This window comes from Choloepus didactylus, chromosome 18 (assembly GCF_015220235.1).
Source record: "Choloepus didactylus isolate mChoDid1 chromosome 18, mChoDid1.pri, whole genome shotgun sequence".
Taxonomy (NCBI): Eukaryota; Metazoa; Chordata; class Mammalia; order Pilosa; family Megalonychidae; genus Choloepus; species Choloepus didactylus.
In genome coordinates this window covers 23,581,418-23,597,641 of record NC_051324.1, presented here as the reverse complement: position 1 = coordinate 23,597,641, position 16,224 = coordinate 23,581,418, and the positions used below count along the sequence as shown (strand labels likewise).

Here is a 16,224-nt window from a genome sequence, read left to right as displayed (position 1 = left end):
CCCTCCTCCTGCCTTTTATCTTTCTTTAAATTTTGCATATCATGTTTCCTTCATTGTTTGTCAAAAGCTGCTTTTGCACTCTCCTCTCTACCTCTACCCCTCCACTACCACCTCCTCAGATGTAACATAATGTACTAGAAAGATCATGGACTTTTAAATAAATTGTAGGTTTAATTCATAATAATGCTGCTTTGTTCATTCAACAAATGTTAATTGAGCACCTTCCAGGAGCCCAGCACTATCAACAGTGCAGAGGAAGAGACCAGTTGCCCTCAGTGAGCCTATATTATAGTGGAGGAGATAATAAAGTAAATATATAAGTACAAATTTTGGTACATGCTATAGATGAAAAACTCAGAGTGCATCTGACGTACACTGGAGGATGGTCAAGAAGGGTCAGTTTTCTCATCTGTAAAAATGGAGATGAAGATACGACTTTCTTACTCTATCATTTGTGAAAACTAAATGTGGTAACATATAAAGTGCCTGGCACTTAGGGGAAACTGCGTGGATGTTATTGGCCTTCTTTTTGGGAGCTGTCCTTCTTCCCTTAGAGGACTCTTTCAGGTGTTGTATTTGATCGACTTGCTTATACTCCCTGACCTTGTCTTTTTGGCTCCACAGGGCTCAGAATGGAATGCCTCCAACTTAGAGGACTTACAGAATCGAGGGTAAGTCCATACAGCAATTGCTGACACCTCCGTGTGACAAAAGTCCCTGATTTATCTTTACATTTTCCAGTCAAAGAGAAATCAGTGACTGGAAATCTTTAGAGTTGTGGCCAGTTGATTCCAATCAGGCATAATAATAAAACAGCTATTCTCCCACTGTTTCATCTGCTCATCCCCCAAGAAAGATCAGCTTTTTCATGAAAAGATTTTCAAAAACAAATTGGCAAACCTTTGGTGCCATTTAAAATCAGACGTACTTATTGGTTCTTATTTTTATGTGAGAGTACACAGAACTGCGTATGTTGGGGTCACAGAGCTGTTCATTCAGCATTTATTGAGACCCTTCTATGGGCCAACCACAGTGCGAAGTGCTAGGGAACCACAGGTAAATAAGACTCAGTCCCTCTCCTTGTATAGTAAGCTGCTTGAAGACTAATAAGTTATGAATCTCAAAGGAGCAGACTTCTGAAGCTGAACAAGAAGACTTACCTTGTCCTGGGAACTGTGCCCCTAAGCAGCACGGTGACTGATGCCTGGTTGTAGCAATTGAAGCCACAGGTGAACATCCAGCAAGCAAAATACCACCATTCTTCTTTTTTACTTCTTAGCCAATGCCTACCAAATTTCTCCCTGAATTTCATTTAAGAGGTCAGAGTATCCCAAGAAGAGAACAGAAAGTCACCTGAATTTGCCACACTAACTCTTCATTGTGGGTAATAAGACCAGCTGAGACTCAGAGGTACAGTGATGGCTGCCTGGCTGGTTACTAGCTGGCTGTTTTCTCAGCTGCAAGTCAGCCTTCTGGTTATCTTTACCATAACTAGATGCATACTCTGTTTCCCCCAGAAGAAAGATAATTCATAATTCCTAAATTGACCTTGGAGCAGGACTTAAGACAAGTGATTATGCAAAGAATTCTAGGGGGAAAATATGGTCTCTTAATTCAAGATATGAAAAGAAATAGAACTTGGAAAATTTAAATTGTTGAACATTGAGTCTAGAGTTCTTGAAGGCAGAGACTGTCTTAGTCTTATGTGTAACGTTTCTATGTAGCTCAGAGTTTTAGACCAAGAGGGTGCTCAGTAAATGTGAATGAATGATAAAATAACACATATGTGAAGGCTGTAAGTTGCCTAATTGCAGATAAGAAGGGGAAGAAATCAATTAGTAAACAGGGCTGGGAAGTCAAAGACCTACTTTCTAATCCTGTGGCTCCCTAATTCAACAAGAATGATAACATATTTTATCTTTTATATACAGGAGTTCTGCCTAAGGTTTCTTTGGGGATGAGACAAAGAGGGGTTCCGGGGCTTTAAAAAAAGTTTTTGACAATCTCCTAAATGTAGTCCAGCTTTAAAAATTTTGTCATTCGGGGAAACCTGCACCTAGATACAATGCTTAGTAATGAAATCTGAGGTTTGATATAGCACTGCTTGTCATATGCAGTGGAATTATGTCATACTTACGTAAGCTCTTACTTTTGAACATAACCCCAGCTGGAGATGAGACCCATCCATCTCAATCTTCATTATAAGGATAAATTATAAAACAAACTCATATCTAGTTATCTTGAGAGACAGTACAGTTTGATACCCAGGCTTCCAGACTTTCCTCTTGTTTCTTAAATTCAGTGGTTCTTAAACTTCAGCGCATAAAGAATTGTAGTTCAGAGATCTGTACACAAAACCATGTATAGTATCCCCTGTGGATGACTTAAGGGATTTTTCAAGTATAATTTTGACAATAGAGCCTTTTTCACTCAATCCTGATGACTTTAGAACATGACCCCAAGTTCTACCCCATATAGAGTCACTTAAGTGCTGAGATGAGTTTCAAGATGTGTTAATTCTGATTGATCGTGGCCTCTCAGAGGTCTGTAATGAAAAGGTTTGGGGAGCCCTGTCCTGCCTTCAAAGAGAAAGTACCAACTATCCATTACTGAGATATGGGATTTGGGGGTGAGGGGGATTCATTTTTATTTTAAATACAATTAGAAAAGTGTGCTTGCCGTTTTTTTCCTAACAGTTTTATTAAGATAAATTCGTATACCATACAGTTCACCCATTTGGAGTATATAGTTCAGTGGGTCTTAGTATATTCACAATCAATTTTAGACCATTTTCATCACCCCAGAAAGAAAGCCCATATCCTTTAGCAGTTACCCCCTATTTCCCTCACCCCAGCCCTAGGCAACTAATAATCTACTTTCAGTCTACAGAATTGCCTATTCTGGACATTTCATATAAATAAAATCATATACATGGTTTTTTGAGACTTCTTTCACTTAGTATAATGTGTTCAGGGTCCATCCATATAGGAGAATGTATCGGTACTTCATTCCTTTTTATTGCCAAATATTCTGTTGTATGGATCTACTTCATTTATCTCTTCATCAATTGATGTACATTTGGGTTGTTTCTACATTTTTACTATTTTGAATAATGTTGATATGAACATTCATTTACAAGGTTTTTTTGTGAACGTATGTTCTCATTTCTCTTGGGTATATACCTAGGAGTGGAATTGTTGGGTCATATAGTAACTCTGTGTTTCATCTTTTGGGGAACTGCCAGACTTTTCCAAAGCAGCTTTACCATTTTACCATTTACCATTTTACATTCTCATCATATGCTTGTTTTTTACATTTAAAAAGAAAAAAAAAATCCTTTCTAGTAATGGGCTTCGTCCTAAGTTAAAACAGTGCAAATCATGTCCCAGAAAAATGCTGGCCACCCAACCTTAACCTCACGAGCTGGTTAGATATGGCTCTTTTGTAGTCATTCCTTTGACTTCAGTGATTAGATTTCTCAAATTCCACGTGTGGTTCTGAGAGGGAAGTAACTTCTGCAGAGAGAAATGAGGGATTCCTTGTGTTGTTGGAATAACCTCCAGTGATAGGATCTAAGTTCACTCCTCACAAAGAAAATGTAATCTGCTGGTAAATTAAACCCAAACATTTATTGAGATTGTGCTGTGAGAGAGCAGAAGAAAACTTTGGTACAGAAACCCTTATCGGTAAGCATCTCATTATGGGAGAGCCCTCAGACACGTCTACTACTGTAGCAGCCAGGAATGCTGCCAGGTCGAGTTAAGAGAGTTTAAGATCAACTCAGCTCTGGCCTCGTTTGTCTTTGTGTACTTTGGAAGAAAGTGAAAGAGCAAAGTCTGAAAATCTGGCATTTAGAAAGGTAGGAAGGAGTTTTTTTCCTTTTCTGTTTTGTTTTGTTTTGTTTTGTTTATCCTTTGTGTACCTATCAGTAGTGTGGTTTTATACCAACAGTTTCCAAGACACAAATTTTATTGCTGATAATGTTAGCGACAGAAAGAGAAATTGTCAAAATATGGGCCTCAGGTTGATTCTTTGACTAAAATATTAAGCATATTTTCAAGAGGCTATCAAGGACAAGATTAGGTAACTATAACCAAAAATGAAATTTAGTGTTGAACTTGGCAAAAAGCTGTTTGCTCACTAACTCCCTGGTGCCCAGATATGGCCAGGACCCTGATTTATATTATATAGTCTTTATAAAATAAGTATATCCTCTTAGTTTTGCTTTCTACATTATTTTGGTATTTAATTTCAGCCTAGGTAGTAAACAAGTTTTAAATAAGAAATACAGTGCTGGGAATTGGATTTAGTCTGAGTAGCAGAGCACATGTTCTCCCTTGGTTTCTTCATAGGGTGCGGTACATCTTAAATGTCACCCGGGAGATAGATAACTTCTTCCCAGGAGTTTTTGAATATCACAACATCCGGGTATATGATGAAGAGGCAACGGATCTCCTGGCTTACTGGAATGACACTTACAAGTTCATCTCTAAAGCAAAGTGAGTAACGACCCCGCACACACATTCCCACCCCTGTTCCTTGTGCGCCACACACGGCTGGGGCCTGAGGGCTGTATGTGACTTGCCCAGTGGTACTTAGGGAGAAGGTAGTAAAGAAAAGGAACTGGGAAAAGAAGAATAGTGGCTTAATACTTTTCCTCTAAGTAAATAAAACCCCTGGAAGAGGGTGACCACAGGTTGGCTAATTCCACTGAGCACAAAATTAGAGGACAAACTTAAGCTGCAACAAGATGAATAGAAATGAGAGAAGGAGGGAATTCTTAAGTTACCAATGAAAAGGTTTAAAAGTTACATAATAGGAATTTTTCCAGATTGCCATCCTGTGTCTTAGATAGTCCTCCTCTCTGAAGACAAGGAAAGAGACTATGTGAGCTCTGGAAATCTTTTCCCATTCTTTTATTTTATTTTTATGATACTTTTGTTACTGGACAACCAATTCCTGAGACAGTGGGTTTCAAAGAGAGAAAGAGTTTATTGCTAGGCACAAAGCAGGAGAGCAGAAGGCCTATCGGTTCAAAAATCTGTTTCTCCAAACTGCAGCAATTATGATAGTTTTTAGAGTATGAAAAGATGGGCAGGTTTTAGGATGAGTACCATGGCTCCGGATGATGTAGAGGTGATCTAATTATTGAGTATGTGCAGACTGGTTACATGCTTAGTCACAGAACGTATGTAAGAAAATGGCAGGCTTAGTATGATGAAGGGCATGATTTTTAATTTTATGATGAGGTATATATGACTTGTAGGTTAAAGTCTAAGCTACACCGCATGTCAGGTGGGACTGTTTCAGTTAGATCCAGCTTTGGTTGTCAAGATAACTTTGAACTTGGTGAGGTGGGTTATTTCTGGGCTAACCCAAGATTCTTCATTAATAAACATTAGGAGCTATCTTTAGTGATCATAAGAATCTAAATTAGTAAAAAAAAAAAAAAAACTGGATAAAATGGGTACAAGTGTAAGTTAGCCACAAGGTTTTTACAATCACAAGGGCACAAGAGAAAGGCTATACAATCATTATCAGAGATCAAGGCAGCTGGATTACAATTCACAGATTTCAGTTATTTCCCTCTACTCTAATAATACCGGAAAGTAAAATAGGAATAACTATATAATGATTCAGTGATCATAATCATCCCTTAAATCCTAACATCTCAGTTATACTTTAAGTGGTTAAATTTTTCTCTGGCCTTTCTATTAATGTCTTCCTAAAATTAATTGACCTTTTTAGTGTTAACTACTTAGTATTAATTTAGTATGTAGCGGTAATTAGTATTAATATGTCAACACTGCAGTTTTTAAAGTCCCTGGGGATTTCCTTGATGATCCTATTTTTTCATTCACTGGGAAGAACCATAAATGAGCATCTTGGCCACACTTCCCCTTCAGGTAGGACCACAGTCAAACCATCCCTGGCAGATGAGAAGTGCTTCAAGAATGATTCTACACCTCTCTTAAGAGGTGATTTCCATGGCCAGAAAATTCTTCCTCTTAGTTACCTTGAATCCCTCATACTCTAGCCAAAGCCCCATTCTTTCTCTCTCTAGCCAACATTTGAAAGAGCATTTTATGTTCTTGAAACCTATCATTAAATTACTCCCAAAAATAATACCATTCATGACGTGCATACTATGTGCCGGGCACTTTACATGTATTCTCTCAGGTAATCTTTTCCAAACCTGGAGAGGCAGATACTGTCATCTTCCTGTACACCTAGGACACAATGTACAGATGAGGTTCAGAGAGGTTAAGTAACAAGCAGTGACGATAGGACCTGAACCAGATCTTGTGTCACTTCAGACTCGATATGAATAGCCTAGTTCCCTGAGAAAAGGGACTAGAAAAGACTAGGCAAGTTGGCAGGGTCCTAGGCCTTTAGGCTAGATGAATCCCCAGTCCCAGTGAAAAGGAAGGCTAATTTCAGCACAGCCGTGGTTAGGACGAGACAAGTGAGGTGCCCAGGGCACAACCTTTAAGGAAACATTCACTCTCAGGTTCCGATCCGTACCTCCTTACGTGCTGTGCCCTTGGCCCCTTAGGTGTCTCAGCCTAATCAGGGCCTTGAATTCCAGATTCTACCTACAGGTGAGTTTAGGAGTCCTAATGTGATTCTAGGCTTACTCTGGACAATCCAGAATCTAGGGGGAGGCTGAATGTGAAAGGTCCAGTTGGGTTCAGTGAGAACCATCTCAGATCCTTCATTAACGTGAGTTAGAAACCTTTCACTGAAAAGCACAGTTCAGAATATGCTGGAGAGGTGTTTTTGTGGTAGTGGATTTCATAGTTATATTTTTGGGGGTGTTGTCCAAGTTTGAGTACCTTCCATGCCTGCAGGTACAGACTTGAAATTTGATGCGTTAAAGTTGTCATAGCTTGATGGGGAAATATAGCACACGTCTAAATTTCCATTTGAGTCACTATGCATTGGCTTCCTAACTGTTGTCTAAATGAAAACTCAGTGGTGCCTGAAGCAAAAAAAAAAACTTTTCCTGGTCATTTGGGATAATCTAAGCACACAGAGGCATACAAGCACACCAACCTTAGGATACCAAAATTTTGCACCTGACAGGTAGGAGGGTAGTCTTATCTTCCCTTCACTTATTCCAGATCATTCTCTGCATTCCTGTAGCTTATCTAGCTCACTCATTTTGGCACTTAATTTCATACCTCCTTGCACTGGTACTTAACTCTTTCATGTGTCTGTATCCCCAGCAGAAGGATTTAAGTTTCTGGAAACTAGTTTGTCTGCCATGATACAGTAAGTGAGTGAGTGAATAGAAGATTCCCCCCTATTATGCTGATATGTGCATTTTTTAACTGATTGGAATAGCCACTTGGGAAGGATTCCAGAGCCCATGTGTATTAGCGATAAGAGTTAACAGTACTTCTTTTCTGGGTTTTAAAATGTTGTTCCTACTTAACCATCTGGCAGCTTAAAACTAATCAGCACATCCATAACTTTGCTTATATATGCAGCAAACAGAAGGCTCACTATGTGCCAGACACTGTGTTATTAGCATAATTAGCATAACTGAGTAATGTTTACATCCAAGGTAATGAGCTCTGGCATGTTCAGGCTGAGGGGTTTTGTTTTAGTTTTCATTAGGGGGTAACTTTGTTTTCTTTTTCTTCTACCCCATTTAAAAAATAAAACAAAAACAAGCAGTTCTCATTCCTTCTGCCTTGATCTTGAGAAAGCCACACGGTGATTACATGCTCACATCCTCCTCCACTGGTCATGTAGCTAGCCCCTCAATAGGACACAGGTTATGGTAGCATGAAAAGTAATATCCAGGGCTAGATATGAGTACACAAGAGGGTTGGTTTCAGTTAGCGTGTGCTTTCCTCCAGGGAACAGAGCCCTTACTGGAGCTTGAGCTGGAAGCAGCCTGGAACATTTGAATAAATTAGATGAATCAGAGCCACACCTTTAACTCAAGAGAGGGCCAGCCATGAAACATGCCTCAGGGCTATGAGAGGACTGGCCTTCACCACACACAAAGGAGTCTGGTCTCTAAATTGAAAATGTTCTCTCAACATCCTTTGACCAGCTGTCATTGCACTTACCATGTTGAATTATACATGGTCTGTTTTCTCCCACTGGATTCTACCCTTTGGGACATCTTGCACATTGTCTTACACGTGGTAAATCTTTGGTGAATGAATTAAAGACCCTTAATATATTGTTTTAAGAGTACACTAGAACTGACTCACCTCCCTTACATTTGATTATAGATGTGTATGACTGTACCAAGGTAAGGGGCATTGCACAGCAAGAAAATGGAAGGGCAGGACAGGAGATTTGGGAAAATTTAGAACCCAGCTTCTATAATGTATTCACTATTGTGTTTTCCTGTCCTTTTTCTCGATCCCCCAAACCAGGAAACATGGTTCCAAATGCCTTGTGCACTGCAAGATGGGGGTGAGTCGCTCAGCCTCCACCGTGATTGCCTACGCCATGAAGGAATATGGCTGGAATCTGGACCGAGCCTATGACTATGTGAAGGAAAGACGAACCGTGACCAAGCCCAACCCCAGCTTTATGAGACAACTGGAAGAGTACCAGGGTATCTTGCTGGCAAGGTGAGTTCTCAAGTGAGTTCCTTGGATTCTCCCTCCTTCCTTAAGGCTCCCTAAGGCAAGGTGAAATGTTGTCGTTCTTGTAAGCTGGTTCTCAGCCTAATTTGGACCTGGTGCTTTTTGGAAATTTACTTAGACTCTTATCAATCCAGTTTTTTAAAAAATAAGTATTTTAGATTAGTATGGAAAATTAAGCATTTAACCTTCCAGGTAGATATAATTAAACTAAATGGTGGAAATACTATTCCTTTTACTTTGGTTCCAACTAGGTGCAGGTTTTATTGAACATTTCTCAATATCTTTTAAGGCCAGATGCAGCTGCTCTATCAAAATTGGTACCGAGTGTTCCCAGGGTAATATTAGGCTTAGCTAAAATTCTTAGAAAGTTTTTGGGCCTTTTTTTTTTTTTTTTTTTTTTAAAGTACCTGCTGCTTTGTTTTGGACATTTTTTTTTCCTTTACTGCCGATCTTCACAGAGCCCTTTCGGGTATTTTTGGTTGTATGACAAATCAGAATTGGGATGTATATAACCCATTTGACATATGAAGGTGTTTCCCCAGAAACAGCTTTTTGTTGCTTCATTTTTAAAAATCTTTTTTAATCCTACTTTTTATATAAGTTGTGTAAAAATGTAGAAAATTACAAAGGGAAACAATTACTTATAAGCTGAAACAGCAGTTAACAATTCCTTCCCTATTCCTCTAGGTCTTAGGTAATCACGTGGTTTCTATTGTAGGGTACTTCTTCACACCTGTTCTGCAGCCTGCCTCTCCATTCAATTCTGGGTCTTAAATATCTTCCTTTATCATTAAGAATCAGCTGTGCTCAACAATAATTTGTTAATTGGTTATAAAACAAGTAATTTCACTACATTGATTTTTATCCCTTTGGTGGTAAAAGCCACCTTCAGCTGTTCTCAGGAACAAGTTTCATATACTAAACTCAGTTTATGAATCAGTTTTTTGAGGTGCCACATGCTGAAATTCTGTGGCGTGCTAGATTTTGCTTTGTTTTTTCCATGTAGTCATGTTCTAGATGGTTTTATTAGGGCAGAGGCACAGCTGCCTAGAAGCCGTTGGAGCTGGTGCCAGGTTTTGACTCCAGTGAGTCTCGTGACTTGGTCTTGACTCTTGAATCCGGGCTGTGTTTCCCCTGAACAAAATGCTAAACAACTTTTCAGCCTATCCAGGCAGGGGGACCACCCTCCCACCCCCAAAGTATTATGAAAATGTGGCCACAGCCTAGCATTATGATTTCTACTAAAAAAAAAAAATCCTCCCTTTTACTCAGTACTTGGCATGATTTCATCTGAGCCATTCTCTAAGGAGGCTGGAAAGATACTCAAGCCTCTTCTGCATAAAAAGAATTTATACGTCTGTAGGGCCAGATTTCGATGACATTTTTAGATTAAATCAGAAGGTAGGACACAGCAGTTCTTTTTGGCACAAGAAAGAAGCATCTGAGGGTTTGATGAGACAAAAATATTGTATATTCCCAGACACACACATGACAGATGTTAGGCAATGTCCTCACGTGACCCATTGAGAGAGAGGATACTATGTGTCCTGCCAATTTCATTATTTATTCTGGAATCCCAGACTACTGCAAGCTGTTGGGTTGGGTTGGGGTTTTTTTCTTTGATTTTGGTTTGTTTTTTTAGTGTATGTGGTTTTTCTTAGATGTTAAAGGAATTTCAAGAAAATCTTAGCTGAGGATAAGAAGGGAAGCTTAAACTCACAAATCACCCTTCCTCTTCCATTTCCTTTTCCTTTTCGTTCCATCCTGCTTTCTTGGGCTTGATTTCATGGAAGGAGGGCAGGCCCTGGGGAGTGAGAAAACCACAAAATTTGAGTCAGTAGGTCTGGTTTTCATTTCCTGGTTGACCCGTTGCTGCAACCTCGAGTAAGTTTCTTCTCATTTCTGATCCTCACCTGACCCCATCTGTAAAATGAAAATCAAGAGACTTACCTTACACAGTTACTATGAATAAAAATGTTTATAAATGTACTTTATGTCCTGTTAACAATTATTCAGATGTGATTCTTATCATCTCCTTCTTTCTAGGCTTTGCTTATGCCATTTATTTCCTCCTCCTTGACATCAGTCATTGCCTCCCACCGCCCACAGACACAGTAACTCTGTTAGAAACTGTAATAGGAATGTTCCTGGAATTCCCTATATAACAAAGTTTCCTGACTTTTAAAAACTAGAATCTAATGTTAGGGATATCATGTAGGCTGCTTTTGGCTGCAAGTAAGTGATAGAATACCTCCATTAGTTGGGATCTCAACAAGACACACATGGCACCTCATTTTAGAATTACTTGAGGAGAGATTAATAAAGGAACTATTTACAAAGGTATGGCATCCTAGTAGAATCACAAGGGACTAGTATCAGCAGAGCCATTGCCACTCCTAATCCCAAAGAGGAGAGATAGCAGTTACCAGAACCTTGAAGGAGAGTTCTGTAGAGAAAGGCATCTTCAAAGAGGAGCTATAACCACAAGCAAGAGTCAAAGCCAGGCTGAGGTGACCCCACAGGGAAGGAGCTAGGGGAGTAAATACTTCGCCCTCCTCCCTCCAGTCTCCTGCCGGGGCTCCCTTTTAGCCAGGCTCCATGGATGTCAGAAGACAAGAAAGCCTGTCAATGTGGTCCATATAGATCTGCCTCCAGGGCTGAAAGCTGGGTGGAGAAGGTGAAGAATGGATCTGAAAGGGCAAACAGAGGATATCTGGTACAATACTCCGTTACAAGTGATTTTAAAATGTGGAGCTTTTATTATCTCCTGTAACAAAAAGCACAGAGGTAGACTTTTAATAGCTTCGTGATGTAATCAGGACTTTGGTGTTTTCCATCTTTCTCTCCTACCTTACTTGATTAATGGCTTGGTCATTGAGCTTGTCTCATGATTGCCACATATCTGCCACATTTATATACATCTATAAGAAAATTCCACAGCATCTGGCTGTAGAAAAGGGGCACTTCAATTAGGAGGAAGACCTTTCCCAGAAGCTGTCCAGTAGACTTCCCTTTAGCACCTGTTGTCCAGAATTGGGCTGTATCCCTAAAACCAGTCACTAGCCAGAGAAATAGAATTCCCAAGACTGGTAGAAACTAGTTCATGTTCTTCCTCTAGGGCTAACGTGCCACATTCCCTGAACGCATGAAAACAGTGAAAACCCAAACCAAGTCAAGTCTGTGCTAGTAAGGAAGAGGAAAGAGGAGTGTTTGTGGTTACACAGCCATAGGGTCTGCAGTCTGTGATGGATTGTCAAACCTTGGCACTCATAGGCTAGCTACTGCCAAGCCATCTGCCAGGTGAATTGGGCCCAGCAGACCTTTGCCCAGCCCCAGAGTGCTGTCCCAGGATCTGCCTACTTAGAAGAGCAAAGAAAGAGAAGCCCCAGGTTCCTATGACTACCTAAAGTTCTAACAAGCCTTGCAGCTTGTTGTGACCAGGAGAGGACAAGTCCTTAAAAAAAATCCCACTCAATCTGTTTGGGAAACCCCATTTCCTGTCCAGTTGCTCAGATCTTGTATTTTTTACCTTCTCCCGGGAGGCATGTGATGGTTTTTCATGTGGTGGTTATCCTAGCATTCGATAGCCCCATGGGTATCCGAAGTGGCACTGGATACTTACCTTGAGGTAGCAGCTCTCTGTCTGAGGGTATTGGCTTAGAGCTTTGGCCTCTAGGTAGAAAAGAAGTTTACCAAAGTGACACCAGACTCTCATAGTGATTTATGAATTGGTTAGTCACTTAATCAGAATATGATGCTGAGGTCCAAACAATGGCAGCCCCTCTGAAAGATAAGGGACTTTTTGCATCTTTCAGCATGTCATTAAGAGCCTGGGGAGGGTTAATGTTTAATATTCCCTTTTAGACCTAAAAAAGAAGGGTATTTCATACCCACTGAATGTTCATATCTGATTTTATTTTTTTCTGTTTTTACAGCTGAGGACTGGGAGTGAGGCAGGAGGAAGAGGGAAGGGTGTGTGTGTGTGTGTGTGTGTGTCTGTGTCTGTGTCTGTGTCTGTGTGTGTGTATGTGTTCTGAAACTCCATTGAACTGCCAGCAGCCCTGTTTGTTATTCTGCACTCTGTCATGCAGGTATCTGGCAGATTTATGTTCCATTAGACAGGCTCAGCTTTCAGGCAGACCATTTGCAAGCTGGACCCTGTGTCTTTGTTATCAAGTTCCAGTGTATAGGGGGTAAGGAAGAAAAACTGGGTGGTGGCCAGGGAGAGTTCATGCCACGTGTCTTCACAGATGTCATTTTTTATTCTTTGAACACTGCTGTCACCAGGGCTAGAGGAGGCAGAGTTGTTTTTTATGCCAGCTTTGCTGATGGTGACATGGAGGTCCAGTTAGCTTGGGCACAGTGGTCAGCCCGCATCAGAGAACCCAAGAGTAAAGGAACGTGGATTCCTGATTCAGTGACAGCCAAGCACAATTAAGGTTTAAAGGGTTTTCTTAATAGATTTTCAGTGGAACAGACTTAAAGCATCTAGGACCATGCACAGCACATAGAAGATGCCTGACTTATTTTTCTCCTCCTTGTCCCCCATTTCTACAGGCTACCAATTACCCCAAGAAGTAGCCATAAACTATAGTGTGGCATCATAGTAGAATCACAGGAGACTAGTACCAGCAGAGCCATTCACTGTACAATTTTTTAACATGTAAACCGCCCCCCCCAAAAAAGTTGTGGGTACTATTTTATTTTTTTTGCAGATCTCTTTAATGTCTCTTAATAAGGTCACCTAGATTCTCATATCTGCTTCTGCATCCAGTCAATCTATTGTGCTATTACGTACCATGTAGTCTCTGAAAACTCCGATGCACACTTGTGAGAGAGTGAGAATGAAGGCAAATAATATCTTAGTATATTGTGGAAATCGTTTTGACCTCGCAGATCCTCTAAAAGTGTTTTGGGACCCTTGTTTTCCCTGGCCCCATACTATATTACTTTCCTCTCTTTCTCTTTTTTTTTTTAACAGTCCAATTTTACCATAACTGATACTCCTTTTTTACCAGTATTTTCCTCTATCTAGTTTTAATCAGAGTTGATGTTTTACCAAGTATATAAAAAAGAAAGCAAGGAGAGGCAAGAGAATGCATCTGTCATTTAAATTTCCTTCTTGTTCATTTACTAAGTAAAAAAGCCAAATTTTTACCCAATATGGCCCAGTCATCTCATGTGTGCCTATGTGTTTATGTGAATCCACATTCAGGTCAGAGGCCACTCAAGGGGGAGAAGAACCTGAGACTTGGTTGCATCACCCAGGCCACAGACCAAGTCTGAAGTTCTTTGTTGGTATCTTGTTTACTTGCTGCCTGCCTGGAATAGGTGGGGGTGTCAACTGGATTTAAAATTAGCAATTTAAAATAATAGACATGATCTAATGTCTTACATCTATTCCTAACAGCTATGTAGCATTAGAATAAACTGGCTCGGGGAAAAGCTTCCTTGGAAGACAGTTGGGTGTTACCGAGTAAAATCGAAGATGCACACATACCCTATGGCCTAGCTTTTCACTCCTTTGAGAAACTGAGGTGCACACTCAGCACAAGAATGTTCATGGCGGTGTCACTTGTAATAGCCAAAACTGTTCCTCAACAGGATGGATAAATAAGTGTGTCATTCCACTCTGAATGACACCTACACAATCAATGGATTGCAAAATATTGGGCAAAAAAGCAGTGACATAAGAATACATACAATATGATTTCTTTATATAAAGTTCAAAACTTGCCAAACTAAGCCATAGATTGCTAAGAACAGAAGCCTGTGGCAGCACTATAAGGAAAAGAATAAAACTGAGGATGAAGGTCACCTCTGAGAGGGGAGAAGTGGTGGTATCAGGATGCTGCTGAGGTCACGGAGCCCTCGCCTGCATCAGGTTGCTGCCTACCCCTCTCCCTGTGGGTCCTATTCGAAAGTGGAAAATGAGACCTCATCAGACCCATCTTTGGATTTGGGATTTCTCTTTCTGTTTACAACTAGGTGTCAGTTTAATTCGAGAACCCAGACCCAATATTTTCTGGTGAATGTCTCCCCCAGGAAGAGAAAGGAAATTGCGGCTGTGCTGTCTGCGCCTTCCTCTGAACCATGCACTGCTGTGCCTATTAGCACAACTTTAGTCTCTCATTCCCTCCTGATTGGTGGTTTGCAGGCAATTTTTGAAAAGCCAGACTTTGGAGGGTTCTTGGGATCATGAAAACATATTTTTCTGTTGACCAATAATTTAAGCTGTTCTTTTATATGATTAGAAGGGTAAGAAGAGCAGAACCACCCCTGAGACTTCCCCAGTCATTTGAATCACAGGAATTGACCCTTCATGGTGGGTGAAAGGAGTTGGTGCGGGTTTGCACAGCCTCATGATAGGTGCGGGATAGAAATTGGAGAACACAGTCATAGTTAGGGCAGAGAAAAGAGGTGTTGAGATATAACGGAAGAAACTTTAAAAGAAAGCGCAATGGCCATTCTCCAGTCAATCACAATGTACGGTTTAGGCTCCACCATGCAAGCAGCCTGCTGCCCCTTCCCACAGCTACTCACTCATTTGGAATGTGTGATATGTTGTCTCCTCCTAGGGGTAGCTGGAGTTCATGCAGCTTGAAAGGGGTGAAAACCCCACCTTACGTCCAGCTGTTTGATGACAGCTTGTCTTTATAGACAGACTGACCTACTCCCTACCTGGGAAAGCACCCCTGTCCTGTGCCCTGAGTGAGAGGGCCCCACCCAAGCGCAGACAGGCAGAGGGAGCTGAGAGCAGGTGCAGAGTAGAGGACAAACGGGTTCACAGTGCAGGCGGCATGACTCGGCAAAGACTCACTGGCAGCAGAGGCGGGCGTGGCCCTGAGCCCTGGGGCAACTTGTTGTTTTGGGCTGGGTTTCCCATTCCACCCTGTGGTTAGGTAACTCCTTGTAAGTCATGGAGACCACACCCCCTGGGCAGGTGGTCCTGACCCCTGCAGGACTCCCTTTCTCCCATTCCCTCTCCCTCTCCCTCCTATTTTCCTATTTATTAGAGCAGCTGTAGGTTTACAGAATAATCACTCAAAGTACAGTTACCATATACCCCCAATCACACACAGTTTTCCCTATTATTAACACTTTGCATCAATGTAGTACTTTTGTTACAATTGATGAAACAATATTATTGTAATTGTATTATTAACTATAGTCTATATATTAGGATTCATTCTTTGTGTTGTCTGGTTCTGACTTGTTTGTTTTGTTTTGTTTTAATTTTTTTCTGGTAACGTAAATATTTAACCCAAATTTTCCCTTTTTAACCACTTTAAAATTACAATTAAGTGGTGTTGACATCACCACCATCCATTACCAGAACTTTTCCATCACCCCAGAGAGAAACTCTGTACCAATTAAGCATTAACTCCCCATTCCCTACCCCAGCCCCAGCCCCTGGAAACCTGTACTCTGGATTTGCGTATTCTAATTAGTTATATAAGTAAGATCATACTGTATTTGTCCTTTTGTGTCTGACTTACCTCACTCAGCATGATGTCTTCAAGGTTCATCTATGTTGTCGCATGTAACAGAACTTCATTCCTTTTTACAGGTGTTTGATATTCCATTCTATGGATATAACACATTTTGC

The 16,224-nt window shown here is 40.7% G+C and overlaps 1 protein-coding gene across 3 annotated transcripts in view; it reads left to right on the top strand.

Moving 5' to 3' along the window:
• The window catches only part of SSH2 (slingshot protein phosphatase 2), a 312,067-nt gene that overhangs the window by 282,330 nt on the left and 13,513 nt on the right, over positions 1–16,224 (top strand). For all 3 annotated transcript variants that reach the window (XM_037808537.1, XM_037808535.1, XM_037808536.1), the window contains 3 exons: positions 625–671; positions 4,353–4,499; positions 8,400–8,600. In XM_037808537.1, coding sequence (XP_037664465.1) covers positions 625–671; positions 4,353–4,499; positions 8,400–8,600 — 395 coding nt within the window. The remainder of the gene's footprint in view (positions 1–624; positions 672–4,352; positions 4,500–8,399; positions 8,601–16,224) is intronic.